Source organism: Dermochelys coriacea, chromosome 2 (genome assembly GCF_009764565.3).
Source record: "Dermochelys coriacea isolate rDerCor1 chromosome 2, rDerCor1.pri.v4, whole genome shotgun sequence".
NCBI classification, from domain to species: Eukaryota; Metazoa; Chordata; order Testudines; family Dermochelyidae; genus Dermochelys; species Dermochelys coriacea.
Window position 1 is genome coordinate 110,215,931 of NC_050069.1, and position 22,146 is coordinate 110,238,076.

Consider the following 22,146-nt stretch of genomic DNA (forward strand, 5'->3'; position numbering starts at 1 on the left):
AAACCCTATGGATGACTTCAGAACCTGTGGTGTGATTGTGGCTTCACAGGAAACTGAAAGTTGAGCAACTGAGAGAAGTGATTGTTAGGTCTTGTGTACACTGTTTTTTTTGCATCAGTCATCGGTGTAGTTGCACTGGCATAAATCCCAAGCATAGACATGCTGTACCAGTGTAAAAAGTGGATTGCACCCTGCAGTTTATCCTGGTTAAAGAATAATCTTTAATATTCTCAAATAATACTGAATTGGAATCAGGATTTAATAATACCAAATTAAAGAAATCCAAAATCACTGAGCAGAGCATAGGCTTCATAGCATGTGACTCACTCTAAAAGCATTAGGCCTTTTGTCTTCTACGAGACTGAGTTAATTTTGCAGACTCTTTTCTTTCCCTCCCACTGAGAAAATGATCTCCTGATCTGTAATGAAATTATGATAGTCACAAACAATACACATACAAACTACAGAAGGATTCCTCCATGCTTACAGTATTAATTGAAATTAACAGGGTGCATGTGGTAAACATCTACTTGTGAGCTTTACTATTCTTGAAATGTATTGTAGTCTGTATTACATACAACATGGAATTGTATACTTTGATACATTAACAAAATACCCAGTAAAGTGAGCAAATGAAAAACTGAAAGTTCAGTATGAATGATTAATATTTGATTTTAAAAGTCCATGAAAATGGTTCTTATATTCCAAATACTAGAGTCTCGGGTTTGTTACAAAATGCTCATCCCAGTTCAGCCATAGCAAAGGATATCAGAAAATTGTAGAAGATGTACTAAAGAGGAAAAGTCAAGCTTGACTTGAAAGAACTTTCTATAACAAAAGACTAGTAAAACAGATACATCTTTGTAGTCTTAAGAAAGAGAATTTTCAGCACTTTCAGATAAAAGTGGATCATGATTAATTTATGAAAATTACAGATAGGTAAATTCCTTTAAAAATTTCCAGTTTTAACAAGGATAAGTTGTATTCAGCGTTGAATCAGTTAGTTGTGAGTAAATCCTACTGGGACTAGTATCTGACTATCTTAACTACTTATATGGCCCCCAACGCTGTAGTATCTGAGCACATCACAACTTTTAATGTATTTATCCTCATGACACCCCCGTGAGGTAGTGAAGTGCTACTACAGTTACCAACATCTTGGGAAAGGAGGTTGTTTGTAACTCTGAAATGTTCATAACTCTGAACAAAACATTATGGTTCTTCTTTCAAAAGTTTACAACTAAACATTGACTTAACTCAGCTTTGAAACTTTGCTATGCAGAAAAAAATGCTGCTTTCCCTTTATTTTTTGTCAGTAGTTTATGTTTAACTCAATGTATTTATTTGCTTTTTTTGTGTGTCTCTGCTGCTGCCTGATTGTATACTTCCGATTCCAAATGAGGTGTGTGGTTGTCTGGTCAGTTCGTAACTCTGGTGTTCATAACACTGAAGTTCTACTGTATCCCCATTTTACAAATGGAGAACTGAGGCACACAGACAGTAAATGACTTGCCCAAGGTCACACAGACTTATTGAGAAGGGAATTTGCTCAAGCCCTCTACGTGCAATGCTAGCACCCTAATGACTGGATCATCCTGCCTCTCTGTCAGTTATGATCAGCATTGCATCACCTAACTTGAATGTTACAAATTGTATTTAAGTGATTAAATGTCTGAATAAAGACAAGCTTTATATATTAATGAGACAGCCTGGAAGAGTTCATTGGCCAGTCAAAGCAATGCAAAACTATGCAGCCTTCAATTACTCTCCTCATATGTCTGTAATGTGCCTACCATACTTCCGATAACTATATACATAATAAAATAGTAATAATGTATTATTACAGTTAGAGTGTGTGTGCATTGCTGTTACTTCTTGTTTTAGGGAACCAGACGGAGTGACTGCACATTTAACAACTTAACAGGACTTGCCTCAAATATGCTGTTTGAGGATTCTAAAGTGTGGCTGATACAGATTCATTTGAGATTTAGAGAGCTAACAGAATGGGAGAGAAGGCAATACTTGAGAGGAAAAGCTATGCCATTTCTTTGGGGAAATAGATGCTGAGACCAAGCACTTAGAAGATATTTGATATATACATTGATATGTCTGACCAAGTATACTAAAGCAGTGGTTCTCAAACTCTTTTTTCCGCAGACAATTTGAAAATTGCTGAGGGTCTCGGCGGACCACTTAATGATCTTTCCAAATGTTGTTTGTACTGTTAGCTAACTATTGTACAGCACTTTGGATAAAAGCACTATATAAAAAACCCTTTAATAATTAATGTTTTTTGTTCTACAAAAAAAAGCAACTCATATTTTAATAGCAGTAGTCTTACCTTTCTAATGTGATAAATGTGCCTCTCTCCCCCATCGCGGTAGTCCATGAACTGGGGCAAGGAAGGAGGGGGGTTTCTCCTTCTCTCCCCCACTGCAGCAGCCACAGAGCTGAGGCTGGGAAGGAGGGCCATATACTCTCTCCCCAGCAGCCACAGCCCCGGAGCTGGGGAAAGTTGCTTCTTTCTCTGGCCGCTGCAGCCCTGCACATCCCAAATCCCCCCGCAACCTCTCTTCTCACCCTACTGCCACCTCACACCTACCCCTTATTCCCCCCAAGGCCACCACCTCACCTACATGTGCTTCTTCTCCAGGGTCCAGGCACCTAATTAGTGGAACCACTCCTGTGCGGCTCCACTAATTAGGTGGGTGGCCCTTCATTCTCTTGTGTGCGGCTACCCAGGTGCGCACCTTAGAGGGAACTATCCATGGACCACCTGAATGGAGCTTGCGGACCACTGGTGGTCCACGGACCACAGTTTGAGAACTTCTGTACTCAAGCTTATCTTAAGCTGGAGAGGAAACTATATTCCTTAGAAAGTTTTTACTAACTATAAGGATAGTTAAGCACTGGAAAAGTTTATTGAGGGAGGGATGCTTGTGGAATCCCCATCACTAGAGGTTTTAAAGAACAGGTTAAAAAAAACACGTCAGGGGTGGTGTGTAGGTGTACGTGGTCCTACCTCAGCGTGTGTGTGTATGAACTAGATGACCTTTAGAGGGCCCTTCTAGCCCTACATTTCTATAGGCTAGATGTGCTGAAAATTGTATTTATATTCTGGGTTGAATGTGTGGATCACATGGTGTTTATCAGTACAATCTTGGTGTCATTAATAAGGTCAGGAGTAACAAGAAATAACAAGAAAAATACATAATGTGTCAGCTGTTTCCCAAAAAGTAGAAGTGTCATCTGACAGTAGGTATGAGTAAACACCAACAATGACTAACTTTTGCAGACGTGGGAGATAGCTCTTCCTGGTTATTCTCTCCATGCCATTTTAAAAAATGGAATCCCTTGGCATTTTTTCTACCATTTCCCATCCTGAAAGACTACTCTTCAGCCGTATATACCTAAATTGTGTGACATTTTCTACAGGTCCCATATTCCCTAGGGATTTTTGCCAGACACCAACCTGGGCAGCGGCAAGGTGAGCATTTACCCTTCAAGAGAAGAAAAGAAAACTGTATAAACAGCATGGGACAATCTTATATGGCAGGGCCACCCCCCTAGTGTTTTATTCTTGATAAAGTTGTGATGGGCATGATTAGTCCTAGAAAACGGGTTTTGGGGTTTTTTTTTTTTAAATGACTCGGCGTTTCACACTGGATGCGGGGCAGGGGGCACTGGATGCCAGTTTCCAAGGGAAGGGCACCCCTCGCTCCACCAGGATCATTTTGCCAAGGGGCGGACAAGCCGCCCAGAGACGCCTGCCAGGCAGCCCCCGCTCTCAAAAGGCGGGTGTGGCGGGGAAGGGGCGGGAGTGTCTGTGCTTCCCCAGAGGCGGGCGCAGTAAGCGGGGCGGCGGAGGTTGCGTTTCCGCGGGCGGGGGGAATGGGCAGGAGCCCGGCGCGTGTCCAGCGCCCAGGGAAGCCAGGGGCCCCGGGGCTCCGCTCGCTTCCCGCGCGCACCCAGCGGCCCCCGCTGCGCGCTTCCACTTACGCCGGCTCCCGCCCGGCCCCGCCTCGGCCCAGCGCGCCGAGTGACTGGCGGCTCCGCGTGGCGGCGGCGGGGTCTGGGCGCGAGCCCGCCCCGGGCTGTTGGCTCGCGGCCCCGCCTGGAGGATGCTGCCTCGGCCGCCGCCCAGTTCCCCCCGCCGAGTAGGAGGCGGGGAGCGGGCGCCGCGACCAACCCGCGGCCGCCGGAGGGGCAGAGCCTAAGCTCCGCCGCCGCGGCATTGGCCGGGCGCACGTGTGTGTGTGTGCGGGGCTCCGGCTGGCCGCGGCGCTGCGGTGGCTAGGAGCGGAGGGAGGCCCAGGCGGGAGGGATGCAGGATGGCAGAGGCGCCCGGCGTCCCCTACCGAACCACGGGCTCCACCTTGCTGCACCCGCTCAGCCAGCTCCTGGGCATCCCGCTGGACCAGGTAAAACCGACACAGATGACAGGGACCGGGGGTGCCCCAGCAAGGGGCCAGTTGTGCCTGGGGAACGGGAAGGAGAAGACGTCGGGAGGAACTAATAACCTTCAGTATGATGCGACGGGGCTGGAGATCTGGGCTAGACAAGGCTTATTTTGCAAGGTTATCTGTATATCCGTACATGCGTGTCAGACCACGCCGTACAAGAGTAATTTGCGACCTATTAGATATAGTGCATGGGATATTTTACAGAGGGCTCTGTATGTGAGAGAGGGGGTTTGCCACAGATCAGTTATTTCGTATGACATTGTGCAAAGGCGGTCTGTCTCGGTACCTCGAGAAACAAACCTATGCAAGGTCAAAGTGCACAGATCAGATATCTTGTAATGGACATATATGTTAAAAGACATATAAGGTTAATTTGAAAGGGCAGCCGGAAGAGATCAGAAAGTCAAGAACCTTTGTGATTTTTTTTTCAAGAAAAAAGGAAAATGGGCACAACATGTGTACAGATTGCAGAGCAGACACTACTATTTTTCTCCACTTACGGCTTTAGATTCTGAAATTCAGTTTGTATTTTAAAAGATATTTCTTGTCCGTGCATAAAAACATACTTTTAAAACCCTGGCATAACCTGTGTAGACTTTGAGGAACTAAGAATGCTTTATTAGTTATAAATTACAACTATAATTATATAACATCAAATGTGTTAAAGGCATTTTACAGACAGCCTGAAGACAAAGTTCTTGCGCTGAAGGTTTTACAGGGTAAATAGGTATGTACTAATGAAAGATGGGGATGCTGTGTGATAGAAAGCAAAGTGATCAAGCACTGAAGTTTAGCAGTTGTCTTGTTAGTTTCACAATTTTTGTTCATACTTAAAAATAAATTCTGTTATCTGTCTTGTTAACCCTTATTTGAGCTATTATTACTTAGGTAGCTGTACATGGCTCTTTCCACTGTTGAGAGTCATAGTATTCTTTAGAGATTAATGCTGCTACAAGTAGTGGTATTGAACTAAATAAAGTAAAGTTTAAAACTTTTTTGGGGGATGGTGATGGTGGTATTTGCCTCATAGTCACTTAGCATCTGACTAACCAAAGCAGCTATTTGAATACATTTTGTGTCAGGGGACAGGGGTTGAGTGTTGTAGCTCATAAAATGCCAGTTAATTCAGCTGTTATTCCAGACTATACCTACTTGGAAGGGAGAGTAGGGAAAGGGATTTCCGTAATAACAAGGGACTGTTGATCCCCAAAATACCTGTGCTGAGATGTGTAATCAATTCTCAGAATAAAAAATATTAAAAAAGCATCTTACAGGAATGCAAGAGTGTTCAGAGCACTCATGGCGTGATATATGTTCATTTGTAGGCTCATTGTGAAATTGACCTCTAACAGATAGAGAAAACATCGGTTGGTCTTTTCTCTTTATCATTTTTCAAGCATATACACACCTATTGCTCTTTCTGCATTCTTTCAGCAATGAGGAAGTTCAGCCTGGAAGTTTGCTATATCAGCAAACTGATGTGTTCAGTAGTTGAGATTCTGCTATGAGATAAACTAAGGCAACAAAGATTTAGAGTAGGTTTTGAAAATCAACAAAAACCAGGATATTAAGATTGACTTGTTCTCTTTTACTCATTCAGTAGCTATGCACCGTTTTGGCTATTGTTTTTATAAATTAATAATAAAAAAGAAATTTTCAGCCCCTGCTCCCTTCCCCCTCAACTTACACTCCTAAGGTTATACATGCAACTTTAAATCTGTGCATGCTTACAGAAAATGTGGGGTTTTTTTTACTAAAAATAATGTTTTTAAAAGATTGGTATTTCTAGTATTTAGTAACTACAGGAAAAAAAAGGATTTATTGTAAATTCTACCTGTAAACCTATCTGTGAACATATCTGCTAGTCCAGTCTGCTTACTTTAGAGGCAGGACAAAGAGTTTTTCTTTTTCTTCCTTTCTTATTTTTAAAGGTATTATGGGCTGGAAACATTTTAAAACAGTGTTAAAGGAACCATATACAAACACTACATATTGGCCGGGACGGCATACATCAATGTACAATACAAGAGTATTAGATAGACTGACTGAAAAGTGAATAGCTTTCAAAATTATATTCCTCCCTTCAGTGAAGATGACATAAAGACTATATTCTCTATGGACAAAATTCACCACTTATCCCCCTCATTGTCCAAAGCCTAAATGGTCATTGTGTAGGGAACTTTATAGGGATTGTAGTGGACATAATGAAACACACATACACACGAGAGGGAGTGGGGTAGCAGGTAGGGTGACCACCTTTGTTGGATGGAAATAAGAGAAAAACACATGAAAAATAAGGACACCACTTTATTTCACACTATTTCTCTTAGCATATCATTATACTTGTCTCTCAAGCGTATACTTTAGGGCAACAGAACAATACAATGCAGTTATCATAAGCTTCAAATGAATGTGTAAAATGGTCAGTGTCCCTTTAAATAAGGAATTGGGTGGTCACCCTATCAGCTGTAATGAGAGGGGCTCTTGATGGCTATGAAAGCCCTGTAATTATAATTATAATTCCTCCAGAAATTTTCAGAAAGATTGGGGTGATGTGCCTTCCTCTTATGGAATCTGCTTAAATATTTGAGCAGGGGGTTGGACTAGATGACCTCCTGAGGTCCCTTCCAACCCTGATATTCTATGATTCTATGATTTCTGCAAGAAGACTGATTCATGGGACTCATAAGAATACTTCTAAGATCTGATTTTTTTTTGCTTTTTTTTTTAATTTTTTTTTTGCCTTTGGAATGCACCAGCTTGTGCCAAGTGTCAAAGATTTTCAGATTTCCCTGAGGTAGGACGTGCCCAGAGCTCCCCACAAGAGCTTTTCACACCTAGCCTCACTTCAAATGACATAGATTAAGCTCTCTGCAATAGTGTCAATATAGATAGGAACAAAGTGCAAATACTTCCAACCTTTGTGCTAAATGTAAGCTTCTTTGCCAGGTGGTGTTGCCTTCTTCCTTTGCTGGGGGAGAGGGTTTTTGTTTAAATGAAAAAATAAATATGGACTGTTCAGTTTTTAATCCCTTTTTTATGCAGAACTTGCCTCTCTGGCTAAAAGAATATAGCGTTTATTATAAATTGTACGTATAAAGGGAAACATCTTGTGGGAATCCTTTATTAAAATATTAATGGTCCCTCCATGGCTTCTAAATCAGGTTCTGGCCTGCTATAAGGGAAATTAACCTTGTGTATCCTCTAGTCTACATGCATCTGTGGCTATGGGTTCAGTGCAGATCTTGAAATCTGTCCACACCCATCCTGCTCCCCTAGTGCCTGTCTGGAGCTCAGCACTGCTACTAAAAAGGGCTCTGGGAGTACCCTGCATGCCTGCTGTGCATCCACCAACCAGAGCACAATGGAATTGTGATAGTTTCTTTATATTGCGGCTCTTCCCTGGCCCATCTGCCTCTGAGAGAATTTCACCCTGTGATAAATGCCAACACCACAAGCTGAGCTGGGGATGTGAAAATCAAGCTGTATGTGTTTGTTTTCTAACTTTCACATGACTCGTAATAAAGATTCTGCAGTCTGCCCTCAGCTGGCCATTCTGTTGATGAAGCCTGAGTTAGGGTAGAATATGGCATGTTCTTTCATAGCTGTATTGACTGCTGTAACAACAATAGGGGGAAAATGTATGTAGGTAAAATAATAGTCTAGAACAAGTGCATGGAGCATATATGTAGAGTAAGAAAATGACATTTTTATATAGTTTTTTTCCTCCTTTTTAAAAATGAAAAGATGAATTATGTTTCAAAATAATGCAGAGTTCTAACGAGCATCTAATTAGTCAACACATCCAGAAATTATACAGTACTAAAACTATTACTGACCAAACATTATATTAATATGAGATGCTAGCAAGGTTTGCTGGTTTACATACGTGATAAAGAGTTGCCATGTCTCCACATAAATGGTATATATTCTTTGTTACTTGTAAGTTTTTCCATTAGATAACATATCCTTATATTTAACAAACCTTTCATTAATTGGAGCATGATTCTGTGGCGCTACTTCTTTAGCTGCAAGAGTACCAGATGCAAAAGGGGATAAAAATAATACAGTGTTTAGGACATCATTATATCCCAGTAAAGCAAGCCTTGAATAGAATCATAGAATCATAGAATATCAGGGTTGGAAGGGACCCCAGAAGGTCATCTAGTCCAACCCCCTGCTCAAAGCAGGACCAAGTCCCAGTTAAATCATCCCAGCCAGGGCTTTGTCAAGCCTGACCTTAAAAACCTCTAAGGAAGGAGATTCTACCACCTCCCTAGGTAACGCATTCCAGTGTTTCACCACCCTCTTAGTGAAAAAGTTTTTCCTAATATCCAATCTAAACCTCCCCCATTGCAACTTGAGACCATTACTCCTCGTTCTGTCATCTGCTACCATTGAGAACAGTCTAGAGCCATCCTCTTTGAAACCCCCTTTCAGGTAGTTGAAAGCAGCTATCAAATCCCCCCTCATTCTTCTCTTCTGCAGACTAAACAATCCCAGCTCCCTCAGCCTCTCCTCATAAATCATGTGCTCTAGACCCCTAATCATTTTTGTTGCCCTTCGTTGTACTCTTTCCAATTTATCCACATCCTTCCTGTAGTGTGGGGCCCAAAACTGGACACAGTACTCCAGATGAGGCCTCACCAGTGTCGAATAGAGGGGAACGATCACGTCCCTCGATCTGCTCGCTATGCCCCTACTTATACATCCCAAAATGCCATTGGCCTTCTTGGCAACAAGGGCACACTGCTGACTCATATCCAGCTTCTCGTCCACTGTCACCCCAGGTCCTTTTCCGCAGAACTGCTGCCGAGCCATTCGGTCCCTAGTCTGTAGCGGTGCATTGGATTCTTCCATCCTAAGTGCAGGACCCTGCACTTATCCTTATTGAACCTCATTAGATTTCTTTTGGCCCAATCCTCCAATTTGTCTAGGTCCTTCTGTATCCTATCCCTCCCCTCCAGCGTATCTACCACTCCTCCCAGTTTAGTATCATCCGCAAATTTGCTGAGAGTGCAATCCACACCATCCTCCAGATCATTTATGAAGATATTGAACAAAACAGAATAGCTAATTTCTGTTTTAAAAATATTGGATCATCACAATATACACCTCCAGTAATATCAGGTAAAAGAATACTTCCACCTGATATGCTCAGAGTCACCAGTTCTACCACAGCCCCTCAGTGTAAATCTGAGTCAGATACAGCAAATTAAAGAGCAGACTTGGAGTAATAGAAATCTTTTAGACAATATTAAATTATATAAGTAGATGTGCTTAACTGCACTGTACAAGTATGTTAAATGTATGTCTGCAAGTGTACTTGACTGTGTATTTTTATCTATGTACAATGCCTAACCCATGTACAAATATTACAAATACAAACAAAAGATAAATATCTTCATTAGAAAAAAAGAGGAGTCCCTGGACTCCTTGTTTTTGCTGATACAGACGAACATGGCTACCACTCTGAAATTAGAAAAAACGTTACCACTCAATGCTCCTTCACAGTATAGTCTATTTGATAACCCAAATTCCCTTTTCAGCAGCCCCCTCCACCCACCATAAATGCCCATTTCAAAACCTCAGTTTAATCCTCCCTGATGAGCCTTTTAGCGTGCCCCCAACTTAGTCTGATAGTGCCTGGATTTGGTGACTTTTAGCAAAGTGAGTTATAGTGTCAAGGCTGCTTCAGAGAGAATGTACTCCTACAGCTTCCCCTCCCTTTTAAACCAGGGGCCTTTTAGGTTGAGTACCTCCATTGTCTGCAATTTCTGTGATATCACTAGAGAAGCAAGATGATCTTTCAGCCAGAGTTCAAACGGTTTAGGATTTGACTGTGTCCCTTTATGTATGGCAGTGTTTCCCAAACTTGGGACGCCGCTTGTTCAGGGAAAGCCCCTGGCGGGCTGGGCTGGTTTGTTTACCTGGCGCGTCCGCAGATTCGGCCGATCGCAGCTCCCACTGGCCGCAGTTTGCCGCTGCAGGCCAATGTGAGCTCCGGGAAGCGGCGCAGGCCGAGGGACATACTGGCCTCTGCTTCCAGCAGCTTCCATTGGCCTGCAGCAGTGAACCGCGGCCAGTGGGAGCCGCGATCAGCTGAACCTGTGGACACGGCAGGTAAACAAACTGGCCCAGCCCGCCAGGGGCTTTCCCTGAACAAGCGGCATCCCAAGTTTGGGAAACACAGAAAACATCAATCATTCCATAGATCAATGTGTGTTATACATTCTTATTCACACACCTGTTTTTTACTTGAATTCATTCACTGCGGCTGGATTTCATATTTGTGTCTTGGCAGCAGTTTAAATGGAACATTCACTCAAATGATTACAGGCCAAGCACACTTTCATCTAAGTCTCTGAACAAAATGTATTGGGGACATCTTCCTGACAGTGATTTGAATGGCTTTTCCACTAAAACTGCTTAGGCATCAGTTGTGAGGAGGATGTGTGTTAGAGATTTTCCATTTGGATAAAGTATAAATCATCCTAAACTTTGGTCTCAAATGTAAAGTGAGTCCCCATACCAAATCTTTGTGGAAGCTCCGAAAACTTCAGTTAAATCTGTAGCTATCTGTTTTCAGTTTTGCCTCTATTCTTCCTGGTTCTTGCCAGGACTAGAAGAGAGTGAGCTGAATTATCATCCACAAGCCTGTTTATGTGACATTTGTAGCCCAGTTTTTGAAAAGGTCTAAGAGACCAGGTAAGAATCGAACCTTTTGTAAGCTTGTTGAAATTCAAGCTGAACTGTCCATATTTTGAGGTTCATCGATCACTGATTTGTTTAGATGTCTGCCCTGAACTGTTACATTTCATTTAATTCTTTAATGCGCTGCACTCTGAAAATGAAACGAAACATTCAAAAATGTTATTTTGAATAGCAGTAACACTGTTAGATTTCAGGATAAAAATCAATGATTAAAAAAATCAGATTTTTAATTTTTTTGATAAAATGCTTTTTGAGGAAAAATCCTATCTAAAGATAGTTAATATTAATGATTAACTTGTTTAACTGGAGGTAGTTCACCTTCCAATGACTTCATAAATACCTACTTCACTTACATTTGGTAATTGAAGTAACCAAACAATCACCGTATTTGGGGTTGGGAAGGAATTTTCCTCCAGGGCAGATTGGAAGAGGCCCTGGAGGTTTTTCGCCTTCCTCTATAGCATGGGGCACGGGCCACTTGCTGGAGGATTCTCTGCTCCTTGAAGTCTTTAAACCACAATTTGAGGACTTCAATAGCTCAGACATAGGTGAGAGGCTTTTCGCAGGAGAGGATGGGTGAAATTCTGTGGCCTGTGTTGTGCAGGAGGTCTGACTAGATGATCATAATGGTTCCTTCTGACCTTAGTATTTATGAATCTATTCATTTTCTGATATAGCTGTAAAACTAGTCTGAAAAGTTTTCGAAATAAATCACTGTTTAAAAATGTGTAGTGTGTATCTTCTAAAAATGAAACCTACATCTATCTCTGAGTTGTGAAGAATATGTATTAAGGTTATAACAACCAACAAGAATGGACTTTTATGTAGAAAACCATGATTAAATCGAGTCTTCCTGACTAGTGATTTAAATCAATTTGATTAAATCAGATTCACCCTGTTAGATTTATTGCCTCATTGCAAGACTCACATTGAACTGACTATAGAAAAGTTGTCTGATAGTCAGTTATTTGAAAAGGAGTACTTGTGGCACCTTAGAGACTAACAAATTTACTCCTTTTCTTTTTGCAAATACAGACTAACACGGCTGCTACTCTGAAACCTGTCAGTTATTTGAGGAACAGTGTGTGCTAATGTAATCTAAAGACTGTATCCTGCATGTATATTCACAGAGGGGTACAGCTAAGCGTTCATGGGACAACTTTAACTTTGCTAGCTTTTGATGCGATTTTAATGTAGTTAAAATGAAAGTATTGTTTAATTGTTTATATGATGCCATTGAGGTATATAACATTTTACAGGAAGAATGAGGCTATGTTCCCTGCCATGGACTGAGGTTACCACCTGAGCGTTATTCCCTATGCAGGCCAATATAATCCTCTGTAATATTATAAAATGTTATACAGAAGACTAGAAGCCTTTGAAAATAAATGCCTATGGAAGATTCTGGGCATTTCTTGGAAAGATTTAATCATCGGCAAAGAGATACAGAAAATCACCAGCTAGAAGCTTGTTTCCACCAGAATCAGAGATAAAAGGTGGATTTATTTGAGCTATGTATTCTGTGTGCCAACACACAGGATATGTCTATGCAATTAAAAACCCATGGCTGGCAGGGCTGAGGCTAAGGGGCTCTTTAATTGTGGTGTAAACATTCAGGCTTGAGCAGGAGCCTGGGCTCTGGGACCCTCCCTCCTCATGGGGTCCCAGAGCCTCAGCTCTAGCCCGAGCCCAGCTGTCTACAATGCAATTAAACTGCCCCTTAGCCTCAGCCCTGTGAGCCCATCAGCTTGCAGAGGCCAGCCAAGAGTGTCTAATTGCAGTGTAGACATATTAACAGATTCCTGCATGAAGCTGTCAAGTGGAAACCCAACTGGTGTGAGGAAACAAAGACATCTAAGAGAAACTTTAAGAAGAGCTCTTATCAGGGAGAGCATAACAGTCAATATCAACACCGTAGAGGTGATGAAAACAGCAGCAAATGACAGAGAGGAATGGAAGAGATTAATTTCCACTCTGCACCAATATCCGTTTGAGAAGGATGTAATAATAATAAGGTAATAATATTACAAACCTCTTTCTGGCTTAGAAATAGGTGCCCCATCTGTACATTGTTCTCATTCAGAGGTCATTTCAGCCTCAGAGTTCTTAGCATCTTGATATTATGTAAGTAAATATTTCTACATCTCCTTGTTAACTGAAAACAAAGTTTTTGTCCTGATAAATTTTCCCTTTGGCAGGGGACAAAATTGCAATTGGGAAACAGCCTCTCATAAATTTTCCTACTTTGTGCACTTTCCTTTCCTTCTCATTTGTATTATTTAAGATCTAGAAAAATAAATGTTAGGGATTTTGTATAGAATTTCCTGAAGTCTTCTCTCTACATTAATCACAGTGGGACTGATTCACCACTCTACAGCCTACTTCAGTCTAGGGGCCTCTGTGACAAGCACAGTGCTGTCTATACCTGCCCTGCTCCCCACTCCACTTCCACAGGAGATGCCAATACTGGGGACTTGTTGGGTGCAGGAAGAGGCCTGGTTGTGGCTTTTCTATGCTTCTAATCCACAGGTTCTGCAAGACCCATATGGATGGGCAGCTCTCAGGATAGCATAGCCAAACTGGCTCCCAGTAGTCCCAGGATAAAGGAGGTGCAAGTCTGGTCCTGCGCCAGGGTCTCCACCAGTGCAGTGATGAATCTAGCCCTCCATCCGTATCTAAAGCGACAAAATAAGCTGCAAGGTACAAACTTGATGTCAACAAACTAGATTTCCTTTTGGAACTGAAAGCCTTTTCAATGTCTAATGTACCATATGATCTAATCGCTTTTAAAATTACTGGAAACTATTTACATGCAAAGGTTACTAGATCCCTTCCTTCTTGCCGAGCTAGTCTATCAAGCATACTTAAATTGTAAGAGCATGCTTAACATTCTAGAAGTTCAATTATATTCTGGCACGAAAGCTGCCATTGTCCTTCAGTAATGCCTCTGACATTCATTTAGCTCTTTCTTCAGAATATTTCACTGGCTGATCTTTCACTTTACTTTTGTCAACATGGTGGATTTCAGTCTCTCCTCTGTAAATTGTTTCACTTGGTCCACACATCTTATGCAATTTACTGTCAATTTGGAGGGTCACTTTGAAAAATGACTACAGGGAAATCTCTTGATCAGATGTTTCCTGCCCCAGAGCAAGAGGGCATCCAGTCATGCTCTTCTAATCTATTGATGATGTTAGTTTGAAAAATTCTGTTTCTGTAATCCTTGCTTTTGTGGCTTAGGGCATTTTTAAAGTGCTCTGCAGTCATATAGGTGAAGGGTGAAGCAAAAATGAAGGCACAAAAAATTGAATTTGCCACTTCTGAACTACAAGGACAAACTCAAACTTTAAAAAAAACTTTTTTTTACTTTTTTCCTCACTTGAAATATATTGTGCCCTTACTAGAGCTAGGTGGGGAAATGTTTTTCTTATCCTACAAGAATTTTCAAAATTTTAAAATATTTTTTCCATCCTAAATTGGGATGAAAATTTGAAATCTCAAACATCTTCATGAAACAAAAATCCAAAACTTTGTTTTGTGTTGGGTCAGTAGAAACATTAGTAAATATTTTGACCTTTAAATATCTGTTTAATTTTTTTTTTACTATAAATTAACTTAAATTTCAAAATAAAAAAGTAATTTCAAAGAGAAATATTGACATTTTGAAAATGTCAATATAGGGTGTTTTGACAATTTCAAAACTTCGTTCATAAATTTTTCGCATCAGGAAAGTTACCTTTTCCTTAGTTTGTTTCGACTAATTGGCATTTTCCAATGAAAAAACATTTAGCTGAAAAACTAGCTCTAGTCTTTAGTTTGCTTGATTTGCTGGAGGAGCCCTGAGTTGGTTGATCAGAATGTCTATATATAGCGTGACCATCACCACAGTATTTAGGCACCAAACACAGAAACTGTAAAAAGCATTGTTGCTGTTCTGAATCAGACTGTTCTCTCCCATCTTCACTCAGTTACATCAAAGACCTGTGGGTTGTTTTAGAGGAAGACATCTTGGGGTGGGTGGAGAGAGAAACTCATTGGCCATATTATTTCTTCCTGCCTGAGGGAGGCCTGTGCGGTTATCTTTCGTTAGACTCTCTCCCTTTTAGGACTCATAGACATATCCTAGCTTCCAGTGACCAGAAACTCCAGAGCAAGGGACCTCTGCTGAAAATGCTCTGCCCCTTGTTCCGAAGTTTTACTAGGGGTTTCTGTTATACCAATAAAATAAAAATCAGCAGGATCTTATTAAAGGGGAAAAGGCAAAATACCACATTTATTGTGAATACAGAAAGAATCATAGTAAGCAGTTAGTTATAGCTATAATATTCAATTCAGTCTCATATTTATTCACACACACACACAGGTTCTGCAAGGTTGTTATCATAGTTACCAGTCCTAGAGTTGCTCATGCCAAGCCACTGGCTAGGTGGCCTGAACATGAGGAGGGAGCAGGGCCTCGTCAGATGCACATCTGATGCTCCTGGAAGTTGGTTTGCAGAATCAGAACCCAAAGTTCTCACTTTCTGGAGTCTATTTTTATAGGAATTTCTTCCTATGCCAGTCTATGGGAATTGCGTCATCATGCTGTTGCTGAATCAATCAGCAGATGGCACATTCCTGACGGCTCCATGCTGCCAGATGTTATCTTGTTCTTTGGTTCTCCCATTCTTGAGGCTGTTGGGTGGATTCCAGTCTGCCCTCCGTGGGTCCTCTGTTTATTTCCACTTGATGCCTTCTTCAGCCGATGGACACTGAATTCTTAGGCTGGCACTTCCCTGATCATTCAGTTATTATCCACACCAAGCATCCATCCACATCCATCCTCTATCTCTATTTTAATCACAATTGTTAACAAAGCGAGATGAATACAACAAAAGGGCGGGGAGTGTCTGGGTGCTGTTTCTGTTGTTACAGAGTATTGCTTTGAGTCTCTCTGTGCGAGTAGTTGTTGTTACAAAGACTTGCTTTGAGAACAGACTCTGTCCTAGAATGTACTAACACAATTAGCAGCTTGCAAGTTTCACACATAGAGGGAGAGAAACAGTACCAAAGACCAAGAGACCTCTTAACAAGTAATACCCTGGATTTCAAACCATGGGGAATCAAACTCATTTGTGACTTTAATACAGAACTTCTTTAATATGATCCAACACTTCGTGACCCACGATGCCCTTGTGTATTACAGTTCTTACGTGTGGTGTGAAAAAAGAGAGAGACCCTGAACCGTAGTGAGGGCTTTGACTATAGAGTTCCATTTTAAATGTAACCCTGACCTCCATATCTGCATTTTTCACTGAATTCTTGTGTTTAGCCCATTTTTACATCTGGGTCTGAGAACTTAAACAGCTTAAAATAATTCTTAGTGAAAGAATAAATTTTTTTACATTGAAAGCCATATGTGAAGGCTTGTAGCTTTGTGACATCATAATGGATTTTTTTTTTCCTAGTGAGTCTTTACTTTCTTCCTGGAAAACACTCTCTTGTATTCTGGGTATCCCAGACCAGACATCTAGGCCATTCTCCCTTTTTCTGAGGAGGGTTGCTGATTTCTACTTAGGCCAGTCAAACCTACTTTAATTGCTGGGGAGAGAGGGTTTCTGAAGTGTGAAATAAAGTGATCCTTGTCCCCTGGGAATGAGCCTCAATAGCATTTCCAGGTCTCTGTGTAACTTAGCACTGTACTGCCTGCCAGTGTGGCAGGTTTCTTAGTGAAGGGGGTGTTTTTATATAAGCAGAAATACAATTGCTGAAATGGAAATTGAGGAATCTGGACTAATGATCTAACAAAACTGGTTTGGAGTTGTTTCAGTGTTTGGCTTAAACACAAAATATTAAAAGTAGCTAATTCAGGCCCAGAAAGGAACTTCAACCATTGGTTGTGTACGTTTTCCATGTGTTGCATGTCCGAGACTCATGATGAAAGCTCTAATCAGACCTGAGCTCTTTTTTCCATTAATGTTCTCTTGTCCAAGGCTGTGTTTGGCATTGGTGTGTACATAGGATAGCAATGTGGAAGATGTAGGGACGTATGAAAGTGGACATTTTTTAAGAACCATTTTTAATACAACTTCCATGAATTGACATTCATATATATCTTTTCCACTGTACTTTTAAAAAAAAAATTTAGACAGATGTGGTTAATGATCAGTTTAAATCTTTTCAAATAACTGTACTTTTAAAGAGTAGTTCCCCCCCCCCCATTATGGACACAAGGAGTGTTAAAGAATAGTTCAATGTTTACTTTCTTTATCTCTCACATACATACTATTTCTTATCACTAGCCTGTTGAGGCTGGTAGTAAGCATTCACACCAAGTCTGAGGAGCTGTGATTCATCGATCAGGATTATGTTACCACCACTGTTTTTCCTCCCTGCAACTCCCATTGGTACTGCAGCTTCTCACTTTATTAAATTATCTTACCTTTACATAGCACTTTTCATTCTGAAGAGTCTTTGAAAATGCTCTGCAAACTGCATTAAATGCAAAAACAGTACACTATTGTAGCACTAGGGATGATGAAATTAGGTGCAGAAAAGTCAGGTGATTTGGAAGTTGAAGGGCCTAGTCTTCAAGTGAAGCCTCCATTTTTGATAGAGTTTTTGAACTCACAATGAATTGGGGGCACTATTATTCACCTACAACTCATTCATGCTTTTTTCTCATAATTCTCTGCTGGCTAAATTGGAACCACTGATTTGAAAATCTGGCCTAATATTCCTACAACAACATTAACTTGGCCACACTATACTCAATGTTTACTTTGTATATTTAACAGTCTAAGCAATATATTAACATTTAGTCATATTCTCTACCTACACTGTTAAACTTTAATAGGCTTCCAAGAGATTAAATAATTTGTGTGGGGGGGGGGCGTTATTTGTGTAACCTTTTTACGTTTTTTTTCCCCTAAAAAAACTGTGGGCCCTATTTCCTGCTTGCAGACCCATGTAGGGAAGGAAGTAGGGTTAGCAGTTCAGAAAAAAAAGGACACTTGAAAGGATCACTCATGCAACTAGTAAATGCAAATAGACAGACATAAGACAAAGGGTAAGAAGAAGGGGTCCAACATAAAAGAAAACTGGTCAAACTGAGGATTAGGCATGTCTCAATGATATTATTTTTATATCTATTTAGTCATGCATGCTCACACATACATATGTAGTATTTGAAAACACTTAAACACATGGAGACTATCCCCAGTTGCTTTATAACAACACCTTTGTTAGGTAATTTCTTGAAGGTATCACAAAAGATGTGGGACTTGTAGAGCATTTTGGGGGAGGAGAGGGTGGTGGTTTTGCTGATCAGCTCAGGAAAGACACTCCATTCTGAAGGAGCAGCTGAATTCTCCTTCATGTAGTTGGGAGTATTTGGTTGAGCAAGTCAAGATGTAATATTTAAACCAAACAGAGCTGTAACTGGTACACAAGGGTCGATTTACATCCTTGTTCTTTACATTCTGAGAGAGCTTTTTCCAGTCAGCTATGGAAACAGTATTATTATTCAGAAGATGATATTTTTGCTAGCTGTCACTGTTTTCTTCAGAAGTGTCAGTTAAAAGATGACAGTAATTGACATCCTGTTTTGTATTTTTTAAATTTCATTTTTATGGCAATCAACGTAAACAAAAAGAAGAACAATTACATGGGAAACTTTTTTTTTTTTACTTAACCATAGAAAGAAAGATTGAAAGGATTGGGATTGTTACTTTAGAAGGGGGACTAATGAAAGGGGACAGGATGAAAGTATATAAAATAATGAATGGTGTAGAGAAGGTAGACCAGGAACTCCTGTTCTTCCTGTCTCATAACAAGAACGTGGGGATAATTAATGAAATTGAAAGATTGTGAATTCAGTCATGGTAAAAGGAAGTACTTTTTCCATACAACACTCCATTAGAATGTAGAACTAATTTCCACAGGATGTCACTGAGGCTAAGGACTTATCAGGATTCAAAGAGGGATAACAAGACTATCCAGTTATACTAGCTAATGCTAAAAAAAACAAAAACAAAAGTATTGGGAAGGACATAAAACTTCATATTGGTGATTAGGTTGAGACCTTAATGAAGGGCTGATTATTTCTTGCACCTTCCCCTGAAGCTTCTCATGCTGGTCTCTGTTGGAGACAGGATATTGGACCATGAGTCCGATCCAGTGTGGCAGCTCTTATGTTCTTACAGTGGCTATTTCTGTGTACCTTCTAGTAAGGTCACATCCCTCACAGTAGGATGATCTTTACCGCTTCATCTGATTTTTTTTATATATATTTCTTACTGGCTGTGTGGGAGATTGATTGCAGGATGGGCAGCTCAAGTTCAAAGTTCATCTAGATCAGTCTAGTTCTCAGCTACTTTGTGCTATTGGAATGGCCCAGAGCAGCCAGAGTGAACCCAAAAATTTGGCTTATCATCATGGAGCTAGAAGCAGGAACTTCTCAAATTCCTGTCTCCACTTGATGACAAAAACCTGTACTACCAGTTATACAATCAGCTCAGTCTGATTTTAGGGATGGTAGGAAAAACTGAAGTGGCATACCAAATCTATACTTTGTTAGCCTTTCAGCAATGGCAAACTTTTGTCCATGTTATTTTAGGGCTCTTTTAAAAGATTCCTATACTGTAGATCAAAACAGAATTATTCCGTTAAAAGGAATTTTTGTCATAACTGGATGGTATTGGTCTAAAGCAGGGATCGGCAACCTTTGGTACGCGGCCCGTCAGGGAAATCCGCTGGCAGGTCAGGCCGATTTGTTTAACTGCTGCGTCCGCAGGTTCGGCCGATCGCAGCTCCCACTGACCACGATTCGCAGCTCCAGGCCAATGAGGGCTGCAGGAAGTGGTGTGGGCCAAGGGATGTGCTGGCCGCTGCGTCCCACAGCCTTCAGTGGCCTGGAATGGCAAACCACAGTCAGTGGGAGTTGCGATTGGCCAAACCTGCAGATGCTGCAGGTAAACAAACCGTCTCAGCCCGCTAGTGGATTTCCCTGATGGGCCATGTGCCAAAGGTTGCTGATCCCTGGTCTAAAGCATTATTATTCAAGGAAACACAGAGAGAATTCAAGTTGGCAACCCAAGTATTTAGAAAGAAGATGTCCCAGCTCTTCTAAAGCATATTTTTATGATTGTGGATAAGACTTACTTGAAGGAAACGTTAAAATCATTCATGCAACTTAAAGCATAACAAACTCCTCTCCCAATACTTTTTTATCTCCAATATATTCAAATTTGATATAAATTTCAGGTTCAGTATCTAGGGGTTCCATTCCAATAACACAATGCAAAACTAGCTCGAGCCCCCACCCAGTGACCTGAGACAAACATATACCTCCCCTGCTGGGCGCCTCCAAGAGGCAATACTTCCGCTCTCGCAAGCCCATAGTCTGAGGGTAGCAAAAAGCCTTTTAATAACAGAGAGAAACAATGTGAAGCAAATTGGGGCGTGTCATTTCCCTTTGGTTCTAGAGTCCAACAACCCAAAATCACCCAAAGTCCCAAAAGTCCAATGACCCAAAAGTCTCTGTCCCTGGTCAGGGCAGCCCCAGAGTTTGAAAGTTTATCTGCAGAGTTTTACCTCCCAACCTGGGTGGAGATTGTGGGGGAGGGGTTAAGGGGCACCTTACGTGGTCCAAAGCTGATTGCCCCACCTCTCCATGGGGCTCTGCTCTGCCAGCCGCCCCCATGAGCTGCTCCAGGCATTCGACAAACTGCTCTGCTCCACCAGCCATTCTGCTCGCCGTCCTGCAAACTGCAATGCTCTGCTCTGCCAGCCGTCCCCGCAAACTGCTCCGCTCTACCCGCCACTCTGCTCTGCTCACCGTCCCACAAACTGCTCCGCTCTACCCGCCACTCTGCTCTGCTCACCGTCCCCCAAACTGCTCCGCCATATATCTTCAGGCTCCCCCACTACACAATGCTCAGTGATTTCAGCTCGTAGTAAGTTTAGCTCTTTTGTGATTTCAGTTTCCGGTAAAGGAGCCTCAGTGCTAGTGCACCATTAGTCCAAAGTGAATTCAGCTCAGCAGCCTGTAACTAGACTCCTAATGGAATCAAAATTAGCTCTGATATTCTACAGTGGAGAAAGGAGAATATGCAATTAGCATGTAAGGCCCTTACCAGGGGACCCATACCACCAAGTATTAATACCTGTCCCCAGCCTCTCTCCCTTCACTGGGTTTTGGAGCCCATGACCCTTGTCTAGCGAATGCTGCTTAGTTGATGGTGAGTCCCTCAGTCATAACAAAAGGCCGAGTATAGTTCCACTGTCCTTGATTCACATAATCAGGATAATAACAGTTTATTCCTGTCCCAATAATAGATAAACTGGGGCTCCTGCAGCAGCCAAAGTGACCATCTAGGCAGGGTGGATGTGCCTATGCAAATGAGATCAGCCCCTGAAGTTCTTTTCCACAATCCACCATGACTCACCACCAGATGTCAGGGTAGAGCTCATCCTGACTCTGCTTACATCTACTAACTTTGGCCCCAGCTAAGGAATGTACTTGATGGTTAAACTTTTTAAGCATGTGAATAATCTCATTGAAATCAATAAGACCATACACATGCTTAAAGTTAGGCACATTTCTGAACTGGGGCCTAATATTACTTGAAAGATTGTGCAGTCCTTACCTGTATCTCCCATTGGTGCCTGGGGAATTTAATTTGAGTTATGACTAAAGGAATGGGCCCCAACTGGGAGGGGCAAATACATGTTGTTTGTTCATTTCTGAAAGAAAATCGAAGTGTATGCTGTATTCTTGTCTGAGAGGCATAGTCAGATATTACAAGGAAATATTTGACTTGCCGAACTCCAACTTGCTGTCCGAAATAAACCCTTAATACTGAACAAACATTGCAGATCTCTTTTGCACAACTATGCTAGTGCATTATTACTTATAACTGTTTACAAAAGAATCTTGAGAAAATAAAAGCCATAGAGGGTAATCCTCTGGAGGCTGTATTTAGATAAA

General features: G+C 41.4%; 1 protein-coding gene across 3 annotated transcripts in view; it reads left to right on the forward strand.

Moving 5' to 3' along the window:
- Positions 1-4,058: 4,058 nt before the first annotated feature.
- MBOAT1 (membrane bound O-acyltransferase domain containing 1) overlaps positions 4,059-22,146 on the forward strand; it is an 80,708-nt gene continuing 62,620 nt past the window's right edge. For 2 of the 3 annotated variants that reach the window (XM_038390353.2, XM_038390355.2), the window contains exon 1: positions 4,116-4,421. In XM_038390353.2, the coding sequence (XP_038246281.1) occupies positions 4,332-4,421 (90 nt within the window). In that variant the 5' untranslated portion in view covers positions 4,116-4,331. Of the gene's footprint in view, positions 4,422-22,146 lie in introns of all 3 variants that reach the window. The other variant, XM_038390354.2, reaches the window with a different exon arrangement.